Source organism: Triturus cristatus, chromosome 8 (assembly GCF_964204655.1).
Source record: "Triturus cristatus chromosome 8, aTriCri1.1, whole genome shotgun sequence".
In the NCBI taxonomy this organism is placed as follows: Eukaryota; Metazoa; Chordata; class Amphibia; order Caudata; family Salamandridae; genus Triturus; species Triturus cristatus.
The window spans coordinates 1633567-1656498 of NC_140591.1; the positions used below are offsets into that span (position 1 = coordinate 1633567).

General features: G+C 44.9%; 1 protein-coding gene across 2 annotated transcripts in view; it reads left to right on the forward strand.

Annotated features, from left to right (window-relative positions):
• Nucleotides 1-22932, forward strand: part of LOC146799813 (NACHT, LRR and PYD domains-containing protein 3-like) — a 919540-nt gene that overhangs the window by 518200 nt on the left and 378408 nt on the right. For both annotated transcript variants that reach the window (XM_085620694.1, XM_085620695.1), the window contains exon 8: nt 17743-18008. In XM_085620694.1, the coding sequence (XP_085476820.1) occupies nt 17743-18008 (266 nt within the window). The remainder of the gene's footprint in view (nt 1-17742; nt 18009-22932) is intronic.

Genomic DNA, 22932 nt, shown 5'->3' on the forward strand with positions numbered 1-22932 from the left:
ATCCGTCTCTTCAAGCCAGCCACATTCAGATTCAGACAGACAACACAACAACTATGTTCTATCTGAACAAGCAAGGAGGCACCAAGTCACGAGTCCTGTCTCTGGAAGCCCAATCCATTTGGCAGTGGCTGCTGGTGAGAGGTCTTTCAATCATCGCAGTCCACCTGCCAGGAACCCTGAACGTGCAGGCAGACGGCCTCAGCAGAGACTTCGTAGAAGCGCACGGCTGGGTGCTCAACGAAGACGTCGCCCAGGAGATCTTCCAGCTATGGGGAGTACTGGACATCGATCTGTTCGCAGACGCAGCAAAAAAAAAATGCCCCGTCTTCGCCTCCAGGTTTCCCCAGCAGGCATCACGGGGAACGCACTTTTGATCAGCTGGTCGCAGACATTGCTATACGCTTTTCCTCCTCTCCCTCTCATCCCAGCAGTCATACAGACGTTCTACAGGACCAACACAAGGATGATCCTGATAGCACCGGAGTGGCCACGCCAGTGGTGGTACCCGGATCTCCTCCAAGTGTCAGAGGTGCCACACCGGAGGTTGCTCTGCCTCCCGAACTTATTGACCAAGGACCAGGGGAGAGTGTTCCATCCCAACCTCCCCTCCCTCCGCTTGACTGCATGGCTCCTGAAGTCATCCAGTATGGACATCAAGATCGTCCGGCTGACTGTATGAACATTCTTCGGGAAGCAAAGAGGCCCTCCACTAGAAAGTCCTATGCCTTCAAGTGGAAGAGGTTTTACATTTGGTGTAGGGATAACGCTCTTGATCCGACTCAAGGTCAAGAACAAGTGATTCTCCCCTACTTACTGCACTTAGCAAAGTCTGGTTTAAAGTACACCTCTATCAGAGTCCACTTAGCTGCTATCACAGCTTATTGAAAGTCTCCTACCCAGGCCTCATTCTTCCAACTGCCTGTAGTCAAAGATTTCCTAAAAGGGCTTAAGAAAGTTTTTCCACCAGTGAGGTCCCCTTCTCCTCCCTGGGAGCTTAACATCGTTCTCTCCAAATTGATGGGTGCTCCTTTTGAGCCTATCCATAAGGCATCTTTGCAGCATTTGACCTGGAAGGCTACTTTCTTAGTAGGCATCACTTCAGCCCGCAGGAGCCTTACTCGGTCTTCAACGCCAATAGAGTAGTACTACGTACTCATCCTAGTTTCCTGCCCAAGGTGGTCTCGGATTTTCACAGAAATCAGGTTATCACGTTGCCCACTATCTTGCCTCAGCCAACCACTCCCCCGGAGAGAGCCTTATATTCTCTAGAACTCCGGAGGGTATTGAAGTTTTACCTTGCTAAAACCTTTTCACTTAGAAAGTCTGACAGGCTTTTGTCAATTACGGTGGAACAAATATCGGGCTGGCTGCTTCCAAAAGGTCTATTCCTAGATGGATTGTTTCCTGCATAGGCTTGGCTTTATCTACTAGCCCACAAGGTTCTGCAGGTCAGACCAAGAGCACACTCTACCAGAGTTCGCAACGTTCCTATATCTGAAATTTGCAAAGCAGCTACATGGCGCTCTATACATACCTTTACACGCCATTACTGCCTAGATTCAGACGCACAGGCCGATGCCCAGGTGGGGCAGGCCTCTTTGAGGAATTTATTTGCAAAACTGCTGTTCGAATGTGATTTTACCTTATGTTCTAGATGCTTTATTGCTCGTCCGCGAGACTTTGGGTATGGGCTTGCTACTCTATCCATAGATTATGACTATTGATGAGTATCCCCTGGATGAGAAGGATTAGTTATTTACCTGTAATCCTAGTTCTCATCCAGGGGTATACTCATCAAAGTCATAAGCGACCCACCCACCTCCCCGGACGAGCATTCTCTTCAAGTTATTGTTTATTGATTGCAGATCTACTCAGGGGCATGTGCACCGTCAAAAAAGAGCTGACCTAACTGTCACCTGTGGTGCATCATGTGAGCAGGGGGTCTCCTACAGGTGTTAAAGGCACGGTCCCCCTACTCTAATGCCTTAAAGGCAAGGTGTCAGTTTTCTTGATACTCTGCTGCAGCCTACAGGCAAATGCCTGCAATTACAAGTTTGCTGTATGGCAATAAAGCATTGTTGTGAGACAATTGGTTTAGTGCTTCCTTTTTTCCTTATGGGTTAGGGGTACTACAATGCAAACCGATGTAATTTCAGCATTTTTGCCATGTTTGAAACATTTTAGGCTGCATGTATATGTTTTCACATATGCATATATATGTATATATATGTATTTTCTATATGCTCCGGGATCCCGCATGTGGGCGGGGATTATTCATAGATTATGACTTTGATGAGTATACCCCTGGATGAGAATTAGGATTACAGGTAAGTAACTAATCCATCACTCCCAGACAATGCCTCAGGGTGCATGACATGGCAATCCTCAGAAGGTGTGACCCAGCTCCTAGCACCACAGACAAACCAGGTGGGTGTCTGTTGCAGACATCTGCCTATGGCCTAAGGGTTTAGCTTCTCAGGTTTTTGGGGGGGACATAATTCCTAACACACTGGGAGTGGCAGGGAGACAATGCTTTAATCTCCACATCCGAGCGAAATGGAAGAGAAGCGAGCAACAGCAACATTTCACAGAGATGGCAGCTATGCGCGGAATTGTTAGGCATACTGGAATAAAGAGAAATTCAGCAGGTATGCACCCCCGGTCTCCGGGAGCCACAAGTATCCATTCAAATGATATGGGCGATACCAACACGACTCGTTTAACAAGAATTGTGCATTTAGTGGCAGGATATTGGCTGGCCCGTCCTCTGTGCTGTGTAACCAAGCTTGATGTTTGTGTTTTCCAGCGCTGCAAATTGATTGACTGCTAGTTTTTGCTGATGCTCATGATTGGTAGGCATTGGTTGTAGTTGCAGGCTTCGCACCAGCCAAAAAATACATGCAGTTGGCAAGCGATTGGCTAGCCTGACTTCTGTGCTCTGTAACTGAGCTTGAAAGGTATACGCCTGTTTTCCAAAGCTGCTGATTGATTGGCTTGCCATTCTTGCAGATGCTTGTGATTGGCTGGTGTTGTGGACATTGCATAGTGTTATGGTATCATACAAGGCAAACAAGCACTCTTTTAGGTTAAGCTCACAACTTCAAACCAATCAAATTCAGTACTCCTTGCTCCCAAAATGTGGGCGGTGACAAAGCCCCTTTCTCCTGGTGATTCTCACATAACTGTATGTGGACAATTGCTCTGGCAAGGCAGGCCATAACAAGGAAGGCTAGGGCTTTGCCATTGGGTTTAATGGGAAAGTTGAGTTAGTATTCTGGTTTGCCAGTCAGCAATGGCAGGTTGGGAGTCCTGATATAGTTTGACAATTAGGGCTGCAGACCACAAAAAGAGACTTAACTTACATATCCTAAGTGCCCCTGTACCATGTACTAGAGACTTACCAGTAAGTTAAGGTATGCCACCGGGGGAAAAGCCAATTTAACATATACTTTTAAAAGATTCAGAGCCCGTGCACTGAGTTCTGATCAGCAGGAATCGGTGCATTTCAGAGCCATTGCACCAGTACCTAGGACCACAATGGGGGCTAAAAGTGGGGTGGAACCTGCAAACAGCCTATAGCCTCTCACATGGACAGCCAGGTCCAGTCCAACAAGATGGGCGGTTTGCCCATTTGGTCCTTCAGTGCCATACGGTGGCATAATACATGCTTCAGCCTATGGGGGACCTCTGGGGTACCTATGTTACCATATAGTAGGGACTGATCAGGGTACCCCAGTATCCAACCTGGGATGTACCTAGGTTCTTACCATTAACATTTAGGGACGAAAGCAGAGAGACTGGGGTCATGATTAGCAGGATCCCAGTCAGGCTAGTCATAAACAGCATTACGTCAAGCAAAAAGTGGGGGTAACCATAGAAGCAGATCCTACTTTACTACAGAAAGCCTGGAAGACATCTTCAATTCACAACTCAATGACTGTCTCTGTGCCATAAACATATGGATGATGAACAACCATCTAAAGCTCAATACCAATGAAAGAGAGATTATGACCTGCATACAATGGCCAAACTACCGGCCGACCGTCAGGTGACCTAAGGAAATCCAACAACAAGAGACGTTGGAAACCTATGAGTTACCATGGACTCGGATCTATTGTGGACACTGCATGGTAGCAAAGACACAAAGAGTGTCTCCAACACAATGAAAACACTGTGTTGCATCTTTCACACAACATAAACTGCAAGCCATCCTCAGAGTTGTAATCTCCAAGCTGGACTATGCCAACAGCCTATACCATGGCGCACCCACATTTCATTTTACGCAAAATACAACTCATCCATCAATTGCCACAAGCCGCCTTCTCCCTAAAGAACTCATGACTCCAATACTGCAATCGCTCCACAGGCTTCCTATACCTAGAAGGGCAATGTTAAAGGCGCTCTGCCTTGTTCACAGAACCTCCAAGGTAAAGGACTGCTGTACCTACAAGGTAAATTCAAGTAAAACAAACAAAACAGAAAACTGTGCTCCGAGCCTACACCACTTTTCACGCCACCTGTTGGACCTGGACCTTTTTGCAGGTTCACCCCAAGCTTTTTGCCATCTTCCACCACTGTTGGTAACCAGTGCTACAGTGCTTGTGCTCTCCCCTCTAAACATGGTAGGATTGGTTCATCCTCAGTTGGCATATGTCATTTATTTCTAAGTCCCTAGTAAAGAAGTACTACATGTCCCCAGTGCCTGTTAATTACATGCTGCTAGTGGGCAACAGCATGCATTGTGCCACCCACCAAAGTGGACCTTTTAAACATGGCATTGCAGCCCACATATCATTTGAAAATGCAATTTCCACTTGGCAATATAAATCTCTTGCCAAGCCTAAAACTGCTTTTTTTAATACATGTAATGTATATGGTAGGCCTTATGCAGCCCATAGGGCAAGGTGCCATATATTAACAAAGTTGAACATGCATTTTACAGCTTACATGTCCTGCTAGTTAAAAACTCCTACATTTGTGTTTCACTACTTCCAGGCTTACCTCTCTGATAGCATAACATTGGGTTGCTTTTACATGTAACTTATGCTAATTCATGCATGGGAGCAGGTTGGAAAAAAAAGTTTAGTCTCAAAAGAATTGTAATTTAAAAACGTATTTAATGGTAAAGTTAGATTTTAATTCATAATTATGAAAATGCCACTTTTAGAAAGTTGGCATTTTCTTTTCCTATCCATTTGTTGTCTGCAGCCTGCGTCCTGGGTCACATGACTATGTGTAGCTGTCAGTTGGCCTTTTGTTGATTGCTCTCAAACAGTGCAACTATAGGGACATGGGTGTGAGTAGCATGGGTCATCCTGACAGGATGAAGGGGGGGCAGAGCAGTTCACAGCCCCATTTACATGCCAATAGGCCTGCCTCAGCACACCCAAAAAAAAACTAATAGCCTTTTGTGACCTCAGACTTTCAGGAGTCTGGGAAGTTAAAGGGAAACTTCAAAGATCACAGGGCAGGAAAGGCCTGAGGAGTTTCCCCACTTCAAATCTAGCACCTGGTATAAATATAGGATAGGACCTTTTCACCAACATTTCGGTTCACTTCTGGACATGCGGTGGCCTCAGAAGGACTGTACCACCACCTGCAAGACTGCTGTGCTACTCAGCAGAAGATGCTCAGAAGGCTTCTTTGATGCTCACAGAGACTGCCTGCACTGTCCAGCCTGTCCTGCTGTTTCCAAAGGTTCTGTCCTGCTGCTTGAATAGGGCTCTCCGGCTGAAATCCAGGACTTCTGAAGGGGCTCAAAGGGCTAATTTGTTGGCCTCTTGTTCAAAGCCACAGGGACACAATAGGCCTGAGGTAGGCGGGAACCCACAAGAGGTGCCTACCAAGTCCTGGATCCTTGAAGTGGTGTTAAAGATGACCAAATAGCCAAAGAACCAAAGTTGTGGCATAGAAAGTTTTCCATCCAAAAGTTGCCGGAGAATCGATGCGGTGCCGGTAAAATCTGCTTGTTTATGCGACCAAAGGTGCATCGCCTCCTGGAGCCCTCTCCACTGTAGAATCCATAAATCATAATTCAAAAAGCCAATAATAAATACATACATGTAAGCTCATTCCATACCACACACATCACATCAGAGAGTTAAATGATCGCATATAGAACCCCATATTTGCCTACCCAGCGCACCCTTCCGTGAGCCTTTAAGCAAGTACAAACTGAATTCTAAGTTAAAGATGTTATATAACCTAGCGCCACATTTCAAAAGAAGGTGCCTCTGGGTGAAGCCATGTAGATGCTATACATAACCTTGCTACTCCCATAGCAACAAAGATAAGATATCTATATTTAAACATCAATGTCCCTTGACGCAGATCCTCCCCAGTACCTAATAGCATGATTGAAGCAGAAATATTTATAACCACACCCGTAACCTGTGACAGAAACCTCTCAATATGCTGTATATATAGGATTAGTTTAGTGCAAGAACAAAAAACATGCAAGGTATCAGCATCGTCAACACCACATCGAAAGCGTTTACCATTGTACTGGCTCCCCCATTTCTTCATTTTTGCGGGGGTGTAATATAGATTAAATATTGTTTTATAATGTTGTGTTTTTAGGTTCGCCGCCATAAAATTGTTACCTGTTAAGTCAATCGAGTCCTCTAAAAACACATCCTGGAAACCAAGAACACTCCCCTACTTAAGATTATGTTTCTCAAGATCATCTGTTTTGGCAGCTTGTAATATATTATAAAGAAGTGCTTCCCTGTGTTCAAACATGGCCATAAGTTGGCAGGGTATGCTCAGACGTGAGTCCCTTGCTCACTTTGCCTCTGGATTCAAGCAAGCCTGGCTGAAGATGGCTGAAAGGCCAGAAACCGGTCCTAGGAAGCTTGTTTCCGGTCCAGGGAAGACATGGCTTGGCAGTTTGGGCTGGACTGTTCCCATGAGGCACAGGGTCAGACTGATTTGCATATGGCCGTGTCTGAACTGGTGTGGCAGAGTGGGCTAAAGAACGGTGATGGATTAAACCCAGATCAGTTGACTGGGGGTGAGTGTTTGCAATGTTCAACACTCTGTCCATCATTTCCTTTGGTTTTGCTTTGTTTGCCATAAGTTGGCAGGGTATGCTCAGACGTGAGTCCCTTGCTCACTTTGCCTCTGGATTCAAGCAAGCCTGGCTGAAGACGGCTGATAGCCAGAAACCGGTCCTAGGATGCTTGATTCCGGTCCAGGGAAGACATGGCTTGGCAGTTCGGCTGGACTGTTCCCATGAGGCACAGGGTCAAGACTGATTTGCATATGGCCATGTCTGAACTGGGGTGGTGTGATGAGCAAAATAACGATGGATTAAACCCAGATCTGTGACTGGGGGTGAATGTTTTGCCATTGTGCAACATTCCGTCCATCATCTTGTTTGTTTTGCTGTTCACCCTATGTGGGAAGGGTATGCCCAGACGTGGGTCCCGTGCTCACTACGACACTGGAGTCAAGCTATCCTGGCTGATGACGGCTGATAGCCAGAAACCGGTCCTAGGATGCTTGATTCCGGTCCAGGGAAGACATGGCTTGGCAGTTCGGGCTGGACTGTTCCCATGAGGCACAGGGTCAAGACTGATTTGCATATGGCCATGTCTGAACTGGGGTGGTGTGATGAGCAAAATAACGATGGATTAAACCCAGATCTGTGACTGGGGGTGAATGTTTTGCCATTGTGCAACATTCCGTCCATCATCTTGTGTGTTTTGCTGTTCACCCTATGTGGGAAGGGTATGCCCAGACGTGGGTCCCGTGCTCACTACGCCACTGGAGTCAAGCTATCCTGGCTGATGACGGCTGATAGCCAGAAACCGGTCCTAGGATGCTTGATTCCGGTCCAGGGAAGACATGGCTTGGCAGTTCGGGCTGGACTGTTCCCATGAGGCACAGGGTCAAGACTGATTTGCATATGGCCATGTCTAAACTGGGGTGGTGCGATGAGCAAAATAACGATGGATTAAACCCAGATCTGTGACTGCGGGTGAATGTTTTGCCATTGTGCAACATTCCGTCCATCATCTTGTGTGTTTTGCTGTTCACCCTATGTGGGAAGGGTATGCCCAGACGTGGGTCCCGTGCTCACTACGCCACTGGAGTCAAGCTATCCTGGCTGATGACTGGTGATAGCCAGAAACCGGTCCTAGGATGCTTGATTCCGGTCCAGGGAAGACATGGCTTGGCAGTTCGGGCTGGACTGTTCCCATGAGGCACAGGGTCAAGACTGATTTGCATATGGCCATGTCTGAACTGGGGTGGTGTGATGAGCAAAATAACGATGGATTAAACCCAGATCTGTGACTGGGGGTGAATGTTTTGCCATTGTGCAACATTCCGTCCATCATCTTGTGTGTTTTTCTAATGGCTTCAACAATCTTATATGGTTTTAAAATAGTGACATGTTTGTTTAGAAAATCACGTATCTGAAGGTATTTTAAAAAATGGCATTTAGAGAGCTTATATTTAAGCGATAGGTCAGAAAAAGAAATAAGCTGCCCTCCTGCATCCATGAAAAGTCCCAGTTGTGTGATTCCAGAGAGTCTCAATTTCCCTGCCACGCTATCTTGAAATATTGATGGGAGAATCCCGACAGCAGACAGGCGTGTATAGAATGAGAGTCTGTTAATCTGCAAATTTTTTCGGACTATTTTCCAAACTTTATACACAGCCCCCACGATCTTCAAATGAGTTCTCTAGTAGTAGATACCATCAATTTTTAAAAAGAGACCGTTTTTTGCCTGAGACCGTAGCACCATCTGATAAATTGATGGAGCTTCGGAAGGATTATCCACTACCTCCCCCTTTCAGGAACCGACCACCCCCTTCTATCTCGGGGTAACGCCATAAATCGTGCTGCCATACGTGGTTTCCCTGGGGCCCACAAGAATCTAGAGCAAAGAGATTGCAGTTGTTGTAGTTGCGAGTGGGAGAATTCCAAAGGTACTGATCTAAACAAGTATAACACTTTCGGCAAAACATTCATTTTAAGCACATTGGCCCTCCCCACCAATGATAGATTATATTATATTATTATTTAGGAACTTATAGAGCGCGAACTGTCGCCAGTTACAGGCATCCTGGCGCTGACAGAGTCTGAGCAGGAGAGAGGAACAGAGAGGACGAAAGGCTAGCCAGGGAACAGCCACGTTTTTACCTTTTTTCTAAAAGGTAAAAGTTCATCAGTGTGTCTGATCTCATTGGGAAGGGTGTTCCAGAGTCTAGCGGCGGTGACCTCAAAAGATCTACCTCCGGATCTGACCTTCTTGAAACTGGGAATGACCACCAGTTTGGCATCCGAAGATCGGAGTAATCTAGTAGGGACGTACCACGTAAACTTAGATTGAAGAGGGACTGGGTCAGAGCCATGGAGGGCCCTAAAAACAATACAGAGGGCCTTAAATTGCACTCTCTGTCTAAGAGGGAGCCAGTGCAATTGTGCCAAGGCGGATGGTCCATGGGATCTCCTCGGAAGCCCCAGGGCTAGTTTTGCAGCCGCAGATTGGACTCTTTGGAGCCTGTCTAATAGGTACTCCGGGGCCCCTAACAGGAGGGCATTGCAATAGTCCAACCTGCTCAAGATGGTGCATCTAACTATTTGGGCGCGCGCCTGGGTGGGCAAGAGGGGCAGAACTTTCCTTAGGGAGCGCAGGATGGCAAAGCAGCAGGCAGAGGTTTTCTGGACATGGGTCTCCATGCTAAGCTTGTGATCAAGCATGACCCCCAAGTTACGGACCGAGTCTACAGGCTGTACATTAGAGGCTGTTTCCAGGGGCCAGAAGTTGCTAGGAAACGAACAGGGAATCCTCGAGCCACTATTAAAAAGCACTTCAGTTTTCCCTGCATTAAACTGAAGAGAATTGTTCTTCAGCCATCTTGATGTCTCCCGCAGGCAGTTGTGGAAGGTCTCTATGGAGATAGAGTCTTCTCCTTCCAGGGAGAGGATCATCTGCGTGTCATCTGCGTAGTTGATGGTTTTAATGCCGAAGCTTTTGATCAAAAGAATTAGTGGCCTAAGGTAGACATTAAAAAGTATTGGGCTGATAGCAGAGCCCTGTGGGACACCGTGCGCTACCGGAGAGAAAGCAGATTGAAAAGGAGGTAGAGATACTGCTTGTTGCCTGTCCTGCAAAAAAGAGTGGAACCAATGCAGTGCCGTATCCCTCACTCCTGCCTCCCATAAGCGTCTCAGTAAGATCTCATGATTCACCGTGTCAAAGGCGGCAGACATATCGAGCAGTATCAGAAAAGATGCCTGGCTTCTGTCTTCTCGCCTTTGTAGTTCGTTCATGGCGATAACAAGGGCTGTTTCGGTTCCGTGCGCAGGCCGGAATCCAAATTGGTCTCTGTCCAGTAATAGATGATGCTCCAGGTGGTAGGAAAGGGTGTTACTGACCACCCGTTCCACTATCATAGCAGGGAACGGCAATAGTGAAATGGGCCTGTAGTTTTTCGAACAGTCAGGGTCAAGGGAGGGCTTTTTCAGCAACGGGGAGACTAAAGCTTGTTTCCAGAGGGCAGGGACACTGCCAGTCAGCAGAGATTGCTGACAGATTAAATGGAGCGGGGGGAAAAGTTCTGCTTCGCATTCTTTCCAGATTTTAGGGGGTACTGGGTCCAATGGGGACCCAGACACAATCCCTCTAGCTATCTTAGTGAAGAGTTCAAAAGTTAGCGGAGGAAACCTGCATAGGAGTTCTTCTGGAGACCGATGCTTGATTAGTGCTTGATTCTCCAGAGTACCGGTGTTCATGGAGAGGGGATTACCAGCAATAGGAGAAATATCCAGCTCATTAAGGATAAGTTCAATTTTCTCCTTGAAAAAGAAGGCCAAATTGTCACAGAGGTCCTGGGAAGGGACGATCAGGTTTTTACAAGACTCCGGGTTAGTGACGCTATTTAAGATGCTGAAAATACTCCTGGAATGTTTAGTAGTATTACAGATCAAGGAGGAGTAGTAGTCGGCTTTCGATTTTTTAATGAGAGTTTTGTACGCGTGGACCTTGGTTTTCCACGTGTCTTTACAAGTTATATTATAGTCACGTCTCCACCTTCTCTCAGCTTGTTTACATTCAAGTTTTAGTTGTTTTAGGTCAGAATTAAACCAGGGAGCTGAGTCTTTGCCCCTGCAAGTCCGGATTTTGAGGGGGGCGTAGGTGTCGACCACTCTAGAAATATTAGAGGCAAGGGAGTTGTAGTTGTCGACTGTGCTTTTGTTTGCGTCAAAGATTTGTTGCAAATGGAACATTTCGCCCAAAGAATATGCACGTGAGAGAGCCCTCCAATCTCTGCATTTAATTACCTTAATCGGTGCCGGTGCTTTGTAAGGGCCAGTCGTCTTATGAAGACAGAATTTAACCAATGAGTGGTCAGTCCAATCCATTGGAAGAATTTCTCCCATTACCACTAAGTCAGGTGCCGCAAAGATCATATCAAGCAGATGACCGGCTTTATGGGTAGCCTTGAAGGTCAGCTGAGAGAGGCCAAAGCTGTCGCAGGTAGAAAGTAGATTCTTAAGAGCTGCGTCAAGGATACCGTTCTGCCATAGATTGAAATCGCCGAGTATAAACAGTTTCTGATGAGATGCAGGCATTGCCACCTCTCAAGAGCTTGTTTAATGCTTCCAATCAGGTTGCCCCAATTGGTATCAACCAACTCTCTTAAACACACCCGAATCTTAATACCCAGATAAATAACCTCCTTAACAACTCTAGGATCGTAGCTGATATTTTGGTTAGTACAAAGAACCTGGGTTTTAGATGTGTTGAGCTTATAGCCGGTCATACGGCCAAATTTGTACGCAAGATATTCAATTTCAGGTAGCGCCCACACTGGGTCAGATGTTATGATGGCAATATCGTCCGCATATGCACAGACTCGAAACTGATCTTGCCCCACCATAAAGGGTCTTTTCCGAGCGCTCCGCTCAAGCATGTCTAAGAAAGGATTGATGTAAAGCGCAAACAAGAGTGGAGAGCAGGGACAGCCCTGACGTATACCTCTCGTGATCTGAACTACCTTAGATATTATGCCCATAGAACAAATCCGAGCCACGGGGGAATGATATAGGATCTGTACAGCCTGGATATAGCCCTGAGGAAAACCCATTGCAGATAAAACTTTACACAAAAAGTTCCACGAGACCTGGTCGAACGCCTTCTCGGCGTCGAGCAGCACTATTCCAACGTCTCTGGCTTCCACTTGGGCAATGTCCAGTATGGTGATAACTCTTGCTATGTGATTCACCGTCCCTCTGCCAGGAATAAACCCATGCTGTCTAAGGGAAACTAAAGGGGATATAACCTAGGCCAGTCTATTTGCCAACATTTTCACGTAAATCTTCCTGTCACAGTTTGTAAGCAAAATTGGGCGATACAACCCCGGGATATCAGAAGGCTTATCCTTCTTTTTAAATACAATAATGGTAGCGTCATTCCATGATTTAGGTGCCACACCAACTTGAGCAGCCTGACAAACTGCCCAAAAATAGATTTTAAGGTCTTGAAAAAAGATCTGATAAAGTTCTGATGGAAGCTTATCTGGCCCTGCAGCTTTACCACGAGTCATAGAATTGATAGCCTGCTCTAGTTCATCCATTGTAATAGGACTGTCTAATGCTCCAACCTCCTCCTGAGCTAACCGCTGATATTGGACATCCAAAAGTCCAAAGCCCGCGTCATCAATTTCTTCATCTTGTTCCGTGTAGAGTTTTTGATAGAAGCTATGAAAAATGTCTAAGATCTCCTGGGGATCATGTGTAAGTCTACCCAAAGCATCCTTCATACCTTCTACTCTTTGTGCTGCTTCTTTGGAGCGTAGCCTTTGAGCTAAACAGCGCCCTGTGGCCTCCCCATACTCATAGCGCTCTTTCTTAAAAAGCGGGTATTTTACAGCAATCTCCTCGCTCCAAATCAAATTAATGTTGGCTTTACATCTGGCCACTTCAGTTTGCACCTCAGTGAGGTTATTTCCGGACTGAATCCCGCGTACTAACTTTCCCTCTGCTAATTTCAATCTATCATATAGCTCCTGAATCCTACATTTGGCCTGCTTCTGTATATACAACCCAAAACTCAACACCTCCCCTCTAAGACAGGCTTTAAAAGCATCCCAAACATTCCCACCATTTGTAGAGTCGCGGTTATTTAGAAAGACATCTCTAATCCAAAAGAAGTTTCCTATCAAACGCGAATACCCTCGGTACCACGTTGGCCTCCCAAGGTTGGGATATCCGCAACAATTGGAGAATGGTCAGAAGTGATTCGGGGAAAAACTTGGATTTGAGCTTTTGTTAATAATAAAGGAGAAATAAAGAAAAATCAAGAAGAACTAATTTATCATGCGGTTGAGAATAAAACGTATAACCAGGATCAAGTGTTTTAAGCCTACTCCACACATCGACTAACCCATGATCCAAAATTAGATGAGACAACGCCTTAAACACCTTGGGCTTCCGGACCTTATACTGCTGAATGCCTGCTACTAGTTCGCCGTGTGCCAAATTAATATTAAAGTCCCCACATAATAGAAGAGGGGTGGGCCATGATGCAAGTTCAGTATTTAGGTGTTCAAGGACGGGGGCTTTGTCCAGATTAGACCCATATATTGTACACAACATAAATTTAGAGCCCCCCCATTATGCATTCAGCAACTGCCCATCGCCCATGACTATCTACAGCTATACGTCCTGAGGTTTGCACTGCAGGTTTAGCCAATATGGCCACCCCCGATTCATAGATGTCTGTTGTGAGGTAGCTAGAAGTGTATACCCCAAGTCTAATAACACTTTGCGTTTCCCCCAGGGTATATGCGATTCCTGTATGCATACAAGATCTGGTTGTATCACCCTGAGCTCTGCGGCAACTCTTTGCCTTTTATTAAAGTTATTGAGCCCACAAACATTAAACGAACATATTCGAAACCCTACTTTAACCATATGATAGGTATGGATACCATCCCTTAATTAATTCTTTTACATCAATTTTAATGTACCTCATTTTCACCAAGTCAAAGATACTGTGGATTAATTTTCTTTTTTCCCCCATCCCCCCAAGTACTAGCCCACCCCCCCAGGCCTCTAGCCCTCCCAATCCCCCTGCCTCCCCCTCCGCGACCCTCCCCACAAGAAGGCAGTAGGACTCATAGTCCCGGTGATGACAAGCTCCCGCTACCCGGGTGCCCCCGTCCTACACTCAAAGATACACCCTATGTGTTAATAAATCCAACCAAGTATCAACCTATCGACAAAAAACAAACCCAGTTAACTAACGCCACATACCTTGCTGGAGCAATCGGGTCGAACAAAAAATTCCACACCCTTCCCTGACCTCTTTCTATCAGGGTGAGCAAGTTCATACACTGCCTCACGAGCGAGAAAATTATTAAGAGAGATTAGAATTGCTCGAGGCTTAGCAGTTCGATTTGCACAAATAGAAAAAGGAAATTGGTGTGCCCTCTGCACCTCTCTCTGCCAATCCCAGTGTTTGAGTTCCGGAAAAGCCTCAGAAAATAATTCAATGACAAACTTGCGAGGATCTTGGCCCTCTTCCCCCTCTGGAATCTGCAAAATTATAAGATTGCGACGAGCGCGGTTTTCTAAATCAACCAGTTTCCACTGAATATCGTCTTTTGTAGAGCACAAGGTCTCTGTTATTGTCTTCTGTGCAACCAGTTCATCCTCTAGGGTGGAAATCCTTGTCTCAGCTTCATTGAGCCTCGTTGTAAATTCTGTACACGTCATGGCTGTTCAGTTCCGGCTGAACTGTTCCCATGAAGCACAGGGTCAGACTGATTTGCATATGACCATGTCTGAACTGGGGTGGCGGAGTGAGCTAAAGAATGATGATGGATTAAACCCAGATCAGTTGACTGGGGGTGAGTGTTTGCAATGTTCAACACTCTGTCCATCATCCCCTTTCGTTTTGCTTTGTTCGCCCTAAGTTGGCAGGGTATGCCCAGACGTGGGTCCCTTGCTCACTTTGCCACTGGATTCAAGCTAGCCTGGCTGATGATGGCTGATTAGCCAGAAACCAGTCCCATGATGCTTTTTTCTGGTCCAGGGAAGACATGGCTGTTCAGTTTGAGCTGGACTGTTCCCATGAAGCACAGGGTCAGACTGATTTGCATATGACCATGTCTGAACTGGGGTGGTGGAGTGAGCTAAAGAATGATGATGTATTAAACCCAGATCAGTTGAGTGGGGGGTGAGTGCTTGCTGTGTTCAACACTCTGTCCATCATCCCCTTTGGTTTTACAGTAGCAAGACTAGCCATCACCAAATGAACAGGCATGGAATAACTGAAAAGATCTGCAACACATTGCTGGACAATTCATTGGACTTTAGTATAGTCCATTCTCTGCTCATCCCAAATATCACTACAACCTGAACGCTTCTTTACATCTCACAAAGGCACTCAGATATGAAATGATAATAAAAATGTCCATCCCAATAGATCTCTCCACATTTCTCTCCCTCCAAACATTCCAGCTCAGGACCAAAAAGCTAAACAAAATCTCCAATTGAACAACATAGTGCAGAAACCGGCTAAGCAGTGTATGACTGTGAAGTCCCACACTGGCGACACACTGGCTTCTGAGGAAGATGTGTACGTTTTTTAACCCCTTCAGTGCCACGCCTTTTCCCCCTCCTGTGCCGGACGTTTCCTTAGTGGGCGGGTTTCATGACGAGATAGTCTCGTCATGGGCACAGCGCGACCGTGCTCCATGACGAGACTATCTCGTCATGGGCACAGAAGAGGTTAAATGGCTACCCATTGAAGCCAGGAAGCCACTGATCCAAGGCCTAATTGTGAGCTGCATGGATTATGGGAACGGCTTTTTGGCCTCCCTAAATGAAGACCTCTTCTCCAAATTGCAAGTTTTGCAAAACACGGCAGCTAGATTAATCTTAAACATTCCACCTAGATCTCCCTCTGCCCCAAGTCTGCGGTCCCTCCATTGGCTTCCAGTTAGGAAAAGAGGTCACTTTAAAATCTTGTGCCTCACTCATAAAAGGATATATGGTACTGGTCCCGGCTATTTAGTGAAAAAACTTAAAAAGTATCAGCCTAACAGAACATTAAGATCTAGTTCAAAATCTCTGCTCACGCCTCTTCGCGTCCGTACGTCACGTAGTGGAGGTCGATCGTTTTCCTTTCTTGCCCCCCGTCTTTGGAACAAGTTACCATCCCATCTTCTTTCTATGGCGGACCACCAGCGTTTCCGTAAAGAACTGAAAACATGGCTGTTTGACCAATAATAATGTAAATCTGGATCTGCCCCCAGGCTGCTGGAGCCTCTGCAAGCGCCATGAGACCTAGCGGCGATTTGTGCGCTATATAAGACTCTCTGACTTGACTTGACTTGAAGTCCCCGCAGAGTGAATTATGGAAATAAATAAAAGTATTCAATGATGCAGGGGTGGGGCCGGGCTCTTAGTTTATGTTGGTTACTTTTCTTCCTCCTGCTATTCTGCATCATCTAGAGTTTGTATCCCAGCATGCTTTGCATGAACATTGATCCCTTCCTGCGCACCTAACTACTTTGTAGATGGTATACTGTGACATTACATTGTAATGTTTCTTGAATACTGACTAAAGATGGTTTAGAAAAAGCAATGAAGCATGAGGAAAGGTAGGGATAAGGGAAGAACAGATGAGCAGAGGGCAGGGCGGAGGGGTGGTGCTGAGTTTCGGGGAGAGAGTGTGAGAGATCCTTTAAAGCACTCAAAGGCAAATGAAAACATAATTTCCTGATGCCAGCTGTGGAAGGGTAGGGTCTATTCACTCAAAACAAGATTAACGTAGACATTCTTCAGTAGTGGGACAAACACAAGCATAGGAGGAAAGACAATGAATGAGGAGCATCTAACTGAGAGATGAGAACTCTACCAAATCGGGAACAGGTGGCTGACCCAAGGCCAGTGACTGCATGTGCCATATTGTAGACTCTGCAAAGAATCAGATCCCTTTTGTGGGCAGAAGAGGCAATGGAGTGAGTTTGTTTGGAATCGTGGATACAGATCAGTCCACTCAAACCATGGATATCAGCTAAGGTGTGATGATCAGGTGGTTGTCTCGATGAACCATAGATACAATCTATACATGGAGAGGCTTAATGGTTGCCAAAGGAATCATAATAAAGAACTGTAAACCGTAGACTGCCTAATGCAGGAGCCTTCAAAAACTAGTATAGGAAAATGGCTATTTTTGCAGGTTTCTGGTATATTTTTGGGAAATGTATTTGTAAACTTTATGTGTATATGTAAAGCGCACGATCACTGGCGAGAATAACTTTGTCCAATTGAACTTTGTATAAAGAGTTTGATATCCTTCATTGTATCCACTTTCACTCCATTCTGCTCTTGCTACTTTTTTTCCTTCCTTCATATGCGTAGTTTTTCAAAACTTTATTGTAAAAAAAAAAAAACTGTCCACAAGTTTTATTGTGGCTGATATACAGGAGTCTTTGTATGGTTAAAATTGAAGTTTCTTATGTGCACGTTTTGCTGATTTCAAATATTCTGGTTCTGTGTTAAAAATGAGTAGTTAAAATATGTAAAAAATAAAATAAAAAAAAGAACATTGAATAATGTTCACTTTTAATCCTGCTGCATCATACATTATGGTGTTTAGATAGTGCTCACCTTTTACCTAATGGTCTTGCATGATGCTTTGTATCTGAGATAGATTCACTAAATAATTCTGTCTGCATTATCAAATGTGACCCCTGGTGAATGTGTCCTTTCAGATGGGAAGGCGGATGAGTCTAAATTACAAATCGCCCACTTTGGAGCTAATGGAGAGATGACTCTAGAAGACCCAAGTGAAGTGCAGGCATTCCATGTTGTCCTGAGAAACCCTACATTTTCTCCAATCGCTGTGGTTTTGAGATTGATCCCATCCTTGCGGAGACAGTTTCCGTTCTATGGACAAACGATACTGTACCGGGTGATCCGTGCAGCCGATATAACTCTTAATCTGTATTTGATCCCCGATGAAGCACACATAAAAAAGGTAGGGTTAAGCACAGATCTTTGATTTGTTTATAAATGATTCAACTACAACTAATGCCTTACTCTTATATTTGTTTGTTTGTAGAAGACACACCACATAATGTAATTGGTTCTTAAGGCTAAAGGAGAAAGCATTGTGGTCACAGAGCTGCGCGCCATAGAATGTTGTTTATAGTGAGAAAGCCTTTTATTCGACTATTGTTGAATTTCTATAGTGCCTTATGACCCTGAGAAGACCAAGACTCTCACTTTGGTGGATGGTTAGCAGGCTATTTTGTAAGATGTTCTGGGTTGGAAGTGTGGGTTTATAGTGTTTTTTTAGTGGATAGTGTTAAAGTGTCCTGCTTCATTGCGGGGGGCTCTAATGTCAGACGTAGATGAGCTTAAGTGTGGAGTGAGAGACACTGTCACTTAAACCTGCACTTACTATCATTGTGTATGGTTGCAAGACGGTAGGCTTGTAGTGTGACCCATGTGGGGAGGAGTTTTGGTGTCTTGTGTAATCAGCTGATTGTGACAATCAAGTAGCTTCACTTAAACACAGAGTGGAGTGGAGAAGACTGAGCGATGCAGTCACATATTGTAGTGGACTGGCAGCTGACACCCAATCCAAACAATCAGATATGTCAATAAGGACACTCAATGAGGAGCAATACACCAATAGTGTGCACAAAATAGCTTTAATAAGATATTAAAGTAAATAAATGTGTTAGCACAAAAACAAGGGGCCCGATTCACAGAATTAACTTAAGACAAAATCCTAAACGTACTACTTTTGGTATTCACAGAATGCACTTACTACTTTTGGTATTCACAGAATGGATTTACGACTACTAACTTTACGTCCGCACTCGGGCCGGAAATTCTGGCCCGGAGGCTGAGCTTCCGGCCCGGGGGCGGAGTTTCCGGCCTGAGGGCGGAGCTTCCGGCCCGGAGGTGGGGATTCTGGCCAGTGGCGGAGTTTTAGCCATGGCCGAAATCTCCACCTCCGGGCCGGAAGCTCCGCCTCTGGGCCAGGAGCTCCACCCCCAGGCCGGAAGCTCCGCCTCCGGGGCTGAAGCTCCGCCTCCGGGCCGGAATTTCCGGCCCGAGTGCGGATGTAAAGTTAGTAGTCGTAAATCCATTCTGTGAATACCAAAAGTAGTAAGTGCATTCTGTGAATACCAAAAGTAGTAAGTGCATTCTGTGAATACCAAAAGTAGTAAGTTTAGGATTTTGTCTTAAGTTAATTCTGTGAATCGGGCCCAAGGGTATTATGCACATCAGGATATAATGAATAAAAGTAACAATCAAAAGTTCCAATTCACTAAATATACTATGATTGTACATGCAAGTATGAAGTACACCGAAATAGCATTTAAAGAGCTTGGCTGCTTAGGATCTAATATCAAACTTTATAGCAATTGAATTAGCATTCCATTGTTCTTGGTTTGCAAAACAATATTAATTGGCTGGCTATGAAATGCACAATAGCTACCACATTACATTGGAATATTCAAAACAATACCGTAAGTATATGAGTCAGAAAAGAGCATAATACATTTGATCACAGACACAACACTGATGCCTTAATCAATAGAATAAAACAGTGAAATAAAGGCCCATCATCCCTAGGTAGAACTTAACTTGTCCACAGTGCTGGGAAGCCCTCTCCTTTCTCCCGAGTCCCTCTCTCGAGAGAGAGTCACCGCCAAGGAACTGCAAGGCCAGGGAGGCAGCTACGGGCGATGGCAGTTTGCACAACCCCATCTGCGAGCTTCAATCTCCCACACGTGCCTATGTGTTTAAATATCCTGAAGCTTGGCTTGTTTCCGATTCTGTTCTTTTCTCGCAATTTCTAGCTGTGTTATCAGTGCGTATTCTCTGGCTTTCCTGATGCTCACTAAATATCTCTTTGGGCATCTTGTGGCCTTTTCTTGAACTCTCTTTCTCAGGGTTAGAACAACCTTCGCTTGTACCTCTCCCACACTTCCTGCTTCTCACAGCTTAAAGCAGTGTATTGTAAATAACATGCCAGCCGTAGATAACTTTGTCTATGGAATGCTGAAAACAAGCTTAGAAGCGACAGCGTGAACCTTATTCTCTGTTCAGGTTTTCTGCATGTATTACCACTCATCTACACTGTTCAAACTAATTAACCCTTCGCGTCACAATGTCTTCCGCAAACTATCCCTATGCTACACACATATGATGATAGCTTCCATATATGTAAACTAAAATGCGTGTCCTATGCACACGCTGGTATCAAGAAGATAAGTGTCTTTACTTATATCATATGTCCTTATCAAATTCATGTAATACACACAATACAATATGATCAGCTTTTGTTGAGTGCTCTTCCAACACGTGTTTCGTCGTGGGGAGTAACCCATACGACTGCTTCAGGGCTACAAGAAAGAAAGATGTGTAAAGGATCAGCCGATCCCATATCACTATAGTGGTATGGGATCGGCTGATCCTTTACACAACGCTCTTTCTTGTAGCCCTGAAGCAGTCTTATGGGTTACTCCCCACGACGAAACACGTGTTGGCTGGGCATTTTTTGTGTGAAATTAAGAAACAACAGAACACCCAACGACTTGTTATTGAGAAAAGCACTGAACAAGAGCTGATCATATTGTATTGTGTGTATTATATGAATTTGATAAGGACATATGAAATAAGTAAAAACACTTATCTTCTTGATACCAGCATGTGCAAAGGACAAGCATTTTAGTTTAAAGTTGGATCTGGCAAATGGTCCAGTAGGAGGGTTCAGGGTGTGTATTACCCTCACCTTTTGCCCAGCACAGTTTGTGAACAACGAATTACGCATACTTGGGAGGTGCCATTTCCACACTTAAACAGAAAACCACCCCACCTGTGACCTTCCATATATGTGTTGGCAATCGACAGCTTGTGGGGTGCTTACAGTCTGGCACTGTTTGCAATATGGAATCACCTGCTGGGGAGAAGCTAGTTCTGCATTGTCTTCCTAAAGTTCAGGTAATATTCTGTAATCTTAGATGATTCTTACCTTTGAAATGAAAGAGTCCATGAGATCTGGTGTCTAAACTAAGGAGGAGGAGGAAGAGGAGCATAGGGTTCTCCTCTACCAGGATAGCTTAAGTTTCACTTGGTTGCAGAAAGATGGGTAGTGAAGAGTTAAAAAAGGCTGGAGTAATGTGGTCAAATAGGCAGAAGTTTAGTAGTTGCCTACCTGCTCGGTTTTGTATTTTTTTAGTGTTTGCAGTCTGTAAATTGGGTCTCTTCCACAGAATCATCATCAATAGTCATAAGCACTGAATAGAAACACCCATGTGCGGGGATTCCGGAGCACTTTTAAAAAGTAAACATATATTTATAATAGACTTACATGTACGTAGTACGTTACATGCACGTTTACAGCCTGAAAAAGGCTTAAAATTACCAATTTCATTGAATTTTCATTTTAAAAACTGTCAATTGCATAGAAATGTGTCACTATAAAAAGGTGATCATCACAAATCTTTTTTAAAAGGAAAAATAATAGAAATTCGAGATATTGTTAGCTAATGCTCTGCAATGCTCGGCATGGTAGAGAAAACTGTCACTGTGCCTCTAAGAACTCACAGTACCCCCTGTGCCCCTCATGCCTCACAGGTGACATTTAAGTCCTGGGCACTAAGCTCTGCTGTTTTGGAAATCGCTCCAAACCTTGTTTTCACTCGAAGTCTCTTTTCATTCAGGGTACTTTGATACTCTTTTCTGAACAAAAACAAATTTTTTTCTGTTAAAAATAGCTTAACTTTTTGAGAAGTGTCCTTCCTGTCTAAAAGGAAGGTACAGTCATACCCCCACATGTTCTGCAGTATTTGTCTTCCTGAAGATCACATCCCTTATTCCTGTACCCATTGTCAATCCGTCTCCAGAAGAACTTTGAAGAATAGACAAAAAAGCAGGCTACATGGGTTGCACCAAAGGATGGAATAACATGCTGTCAGATCTTCTAGAAGCCATGGAGAAGGTCAGTCTTCTACTAGAGCTTCTCCTTCTCGCTCCAAGTACTCCCCTAGAGGTAGATCTAAGGACAAGTCATCACTCCCGTTCGACGTTGAGAAGCATGACGTCGAGGAGTATAGCATCAAAGACTGAACACATACCTCTTTGCTTGCCGTCATCTGATACCGCGTTGAGACACTCAAGCGGTGAAAGTCGCTATCGAGAACACTGTCGATGTCGAACACCCCTCCTTCGACGCCAAGACAACAGTCATTTACATCAAAGCCATCTTTGTCTATCGCAAAGCTACCTTAGTCGACGTCGAGACTGCTCTGTTGGTGACAATACCACCTCAGTCGACTTCGAGGCGACCCCCGTCAATATCACGATCACCTAAATCGAAATCATCTCTGTCGACGCTGAAGTCACTTTTTTCGATGACAAGGCTACCAACTTCAACAGCACCACATCCTTCAAAATTGACATTTAAGACAAAATGTTTGTCACCATCTATAAAATTATCTTCTGGACGGTCACAGGAGCTTCGTCCAGAGAGACCTGCCACTCCAGGCTCTGATTACTCCCAAACATACTCACCATCACGTCATACACAGGAAATACAGCTTTCTGGTACATCTTCACCAAGGGGAGCCATTCCAACTAACTTCTCTCCAGGTTCAGTATCATTGCCTAGGCTATCACCTAGAATCTCCCTGACATCTCCTCCTTTCCTAACAAGAGCACAGTACATTCCACAGTTGACTCATGGTCATTGTTCTAATCTAGAGCCAGACATAGATCTCAAAAAATCTGTGGAGAAAGACGCCAGTCATCTCAGTCTGGATCAAGAAGATCTAGTACAAGCCATCATACGAGGGAAAAATCTCGGCACAGAATCCATTCTCCCTTATGGACAATGACCTCAAGATCTTCAATCACAGATTATTCTCCAACTCTAACACACC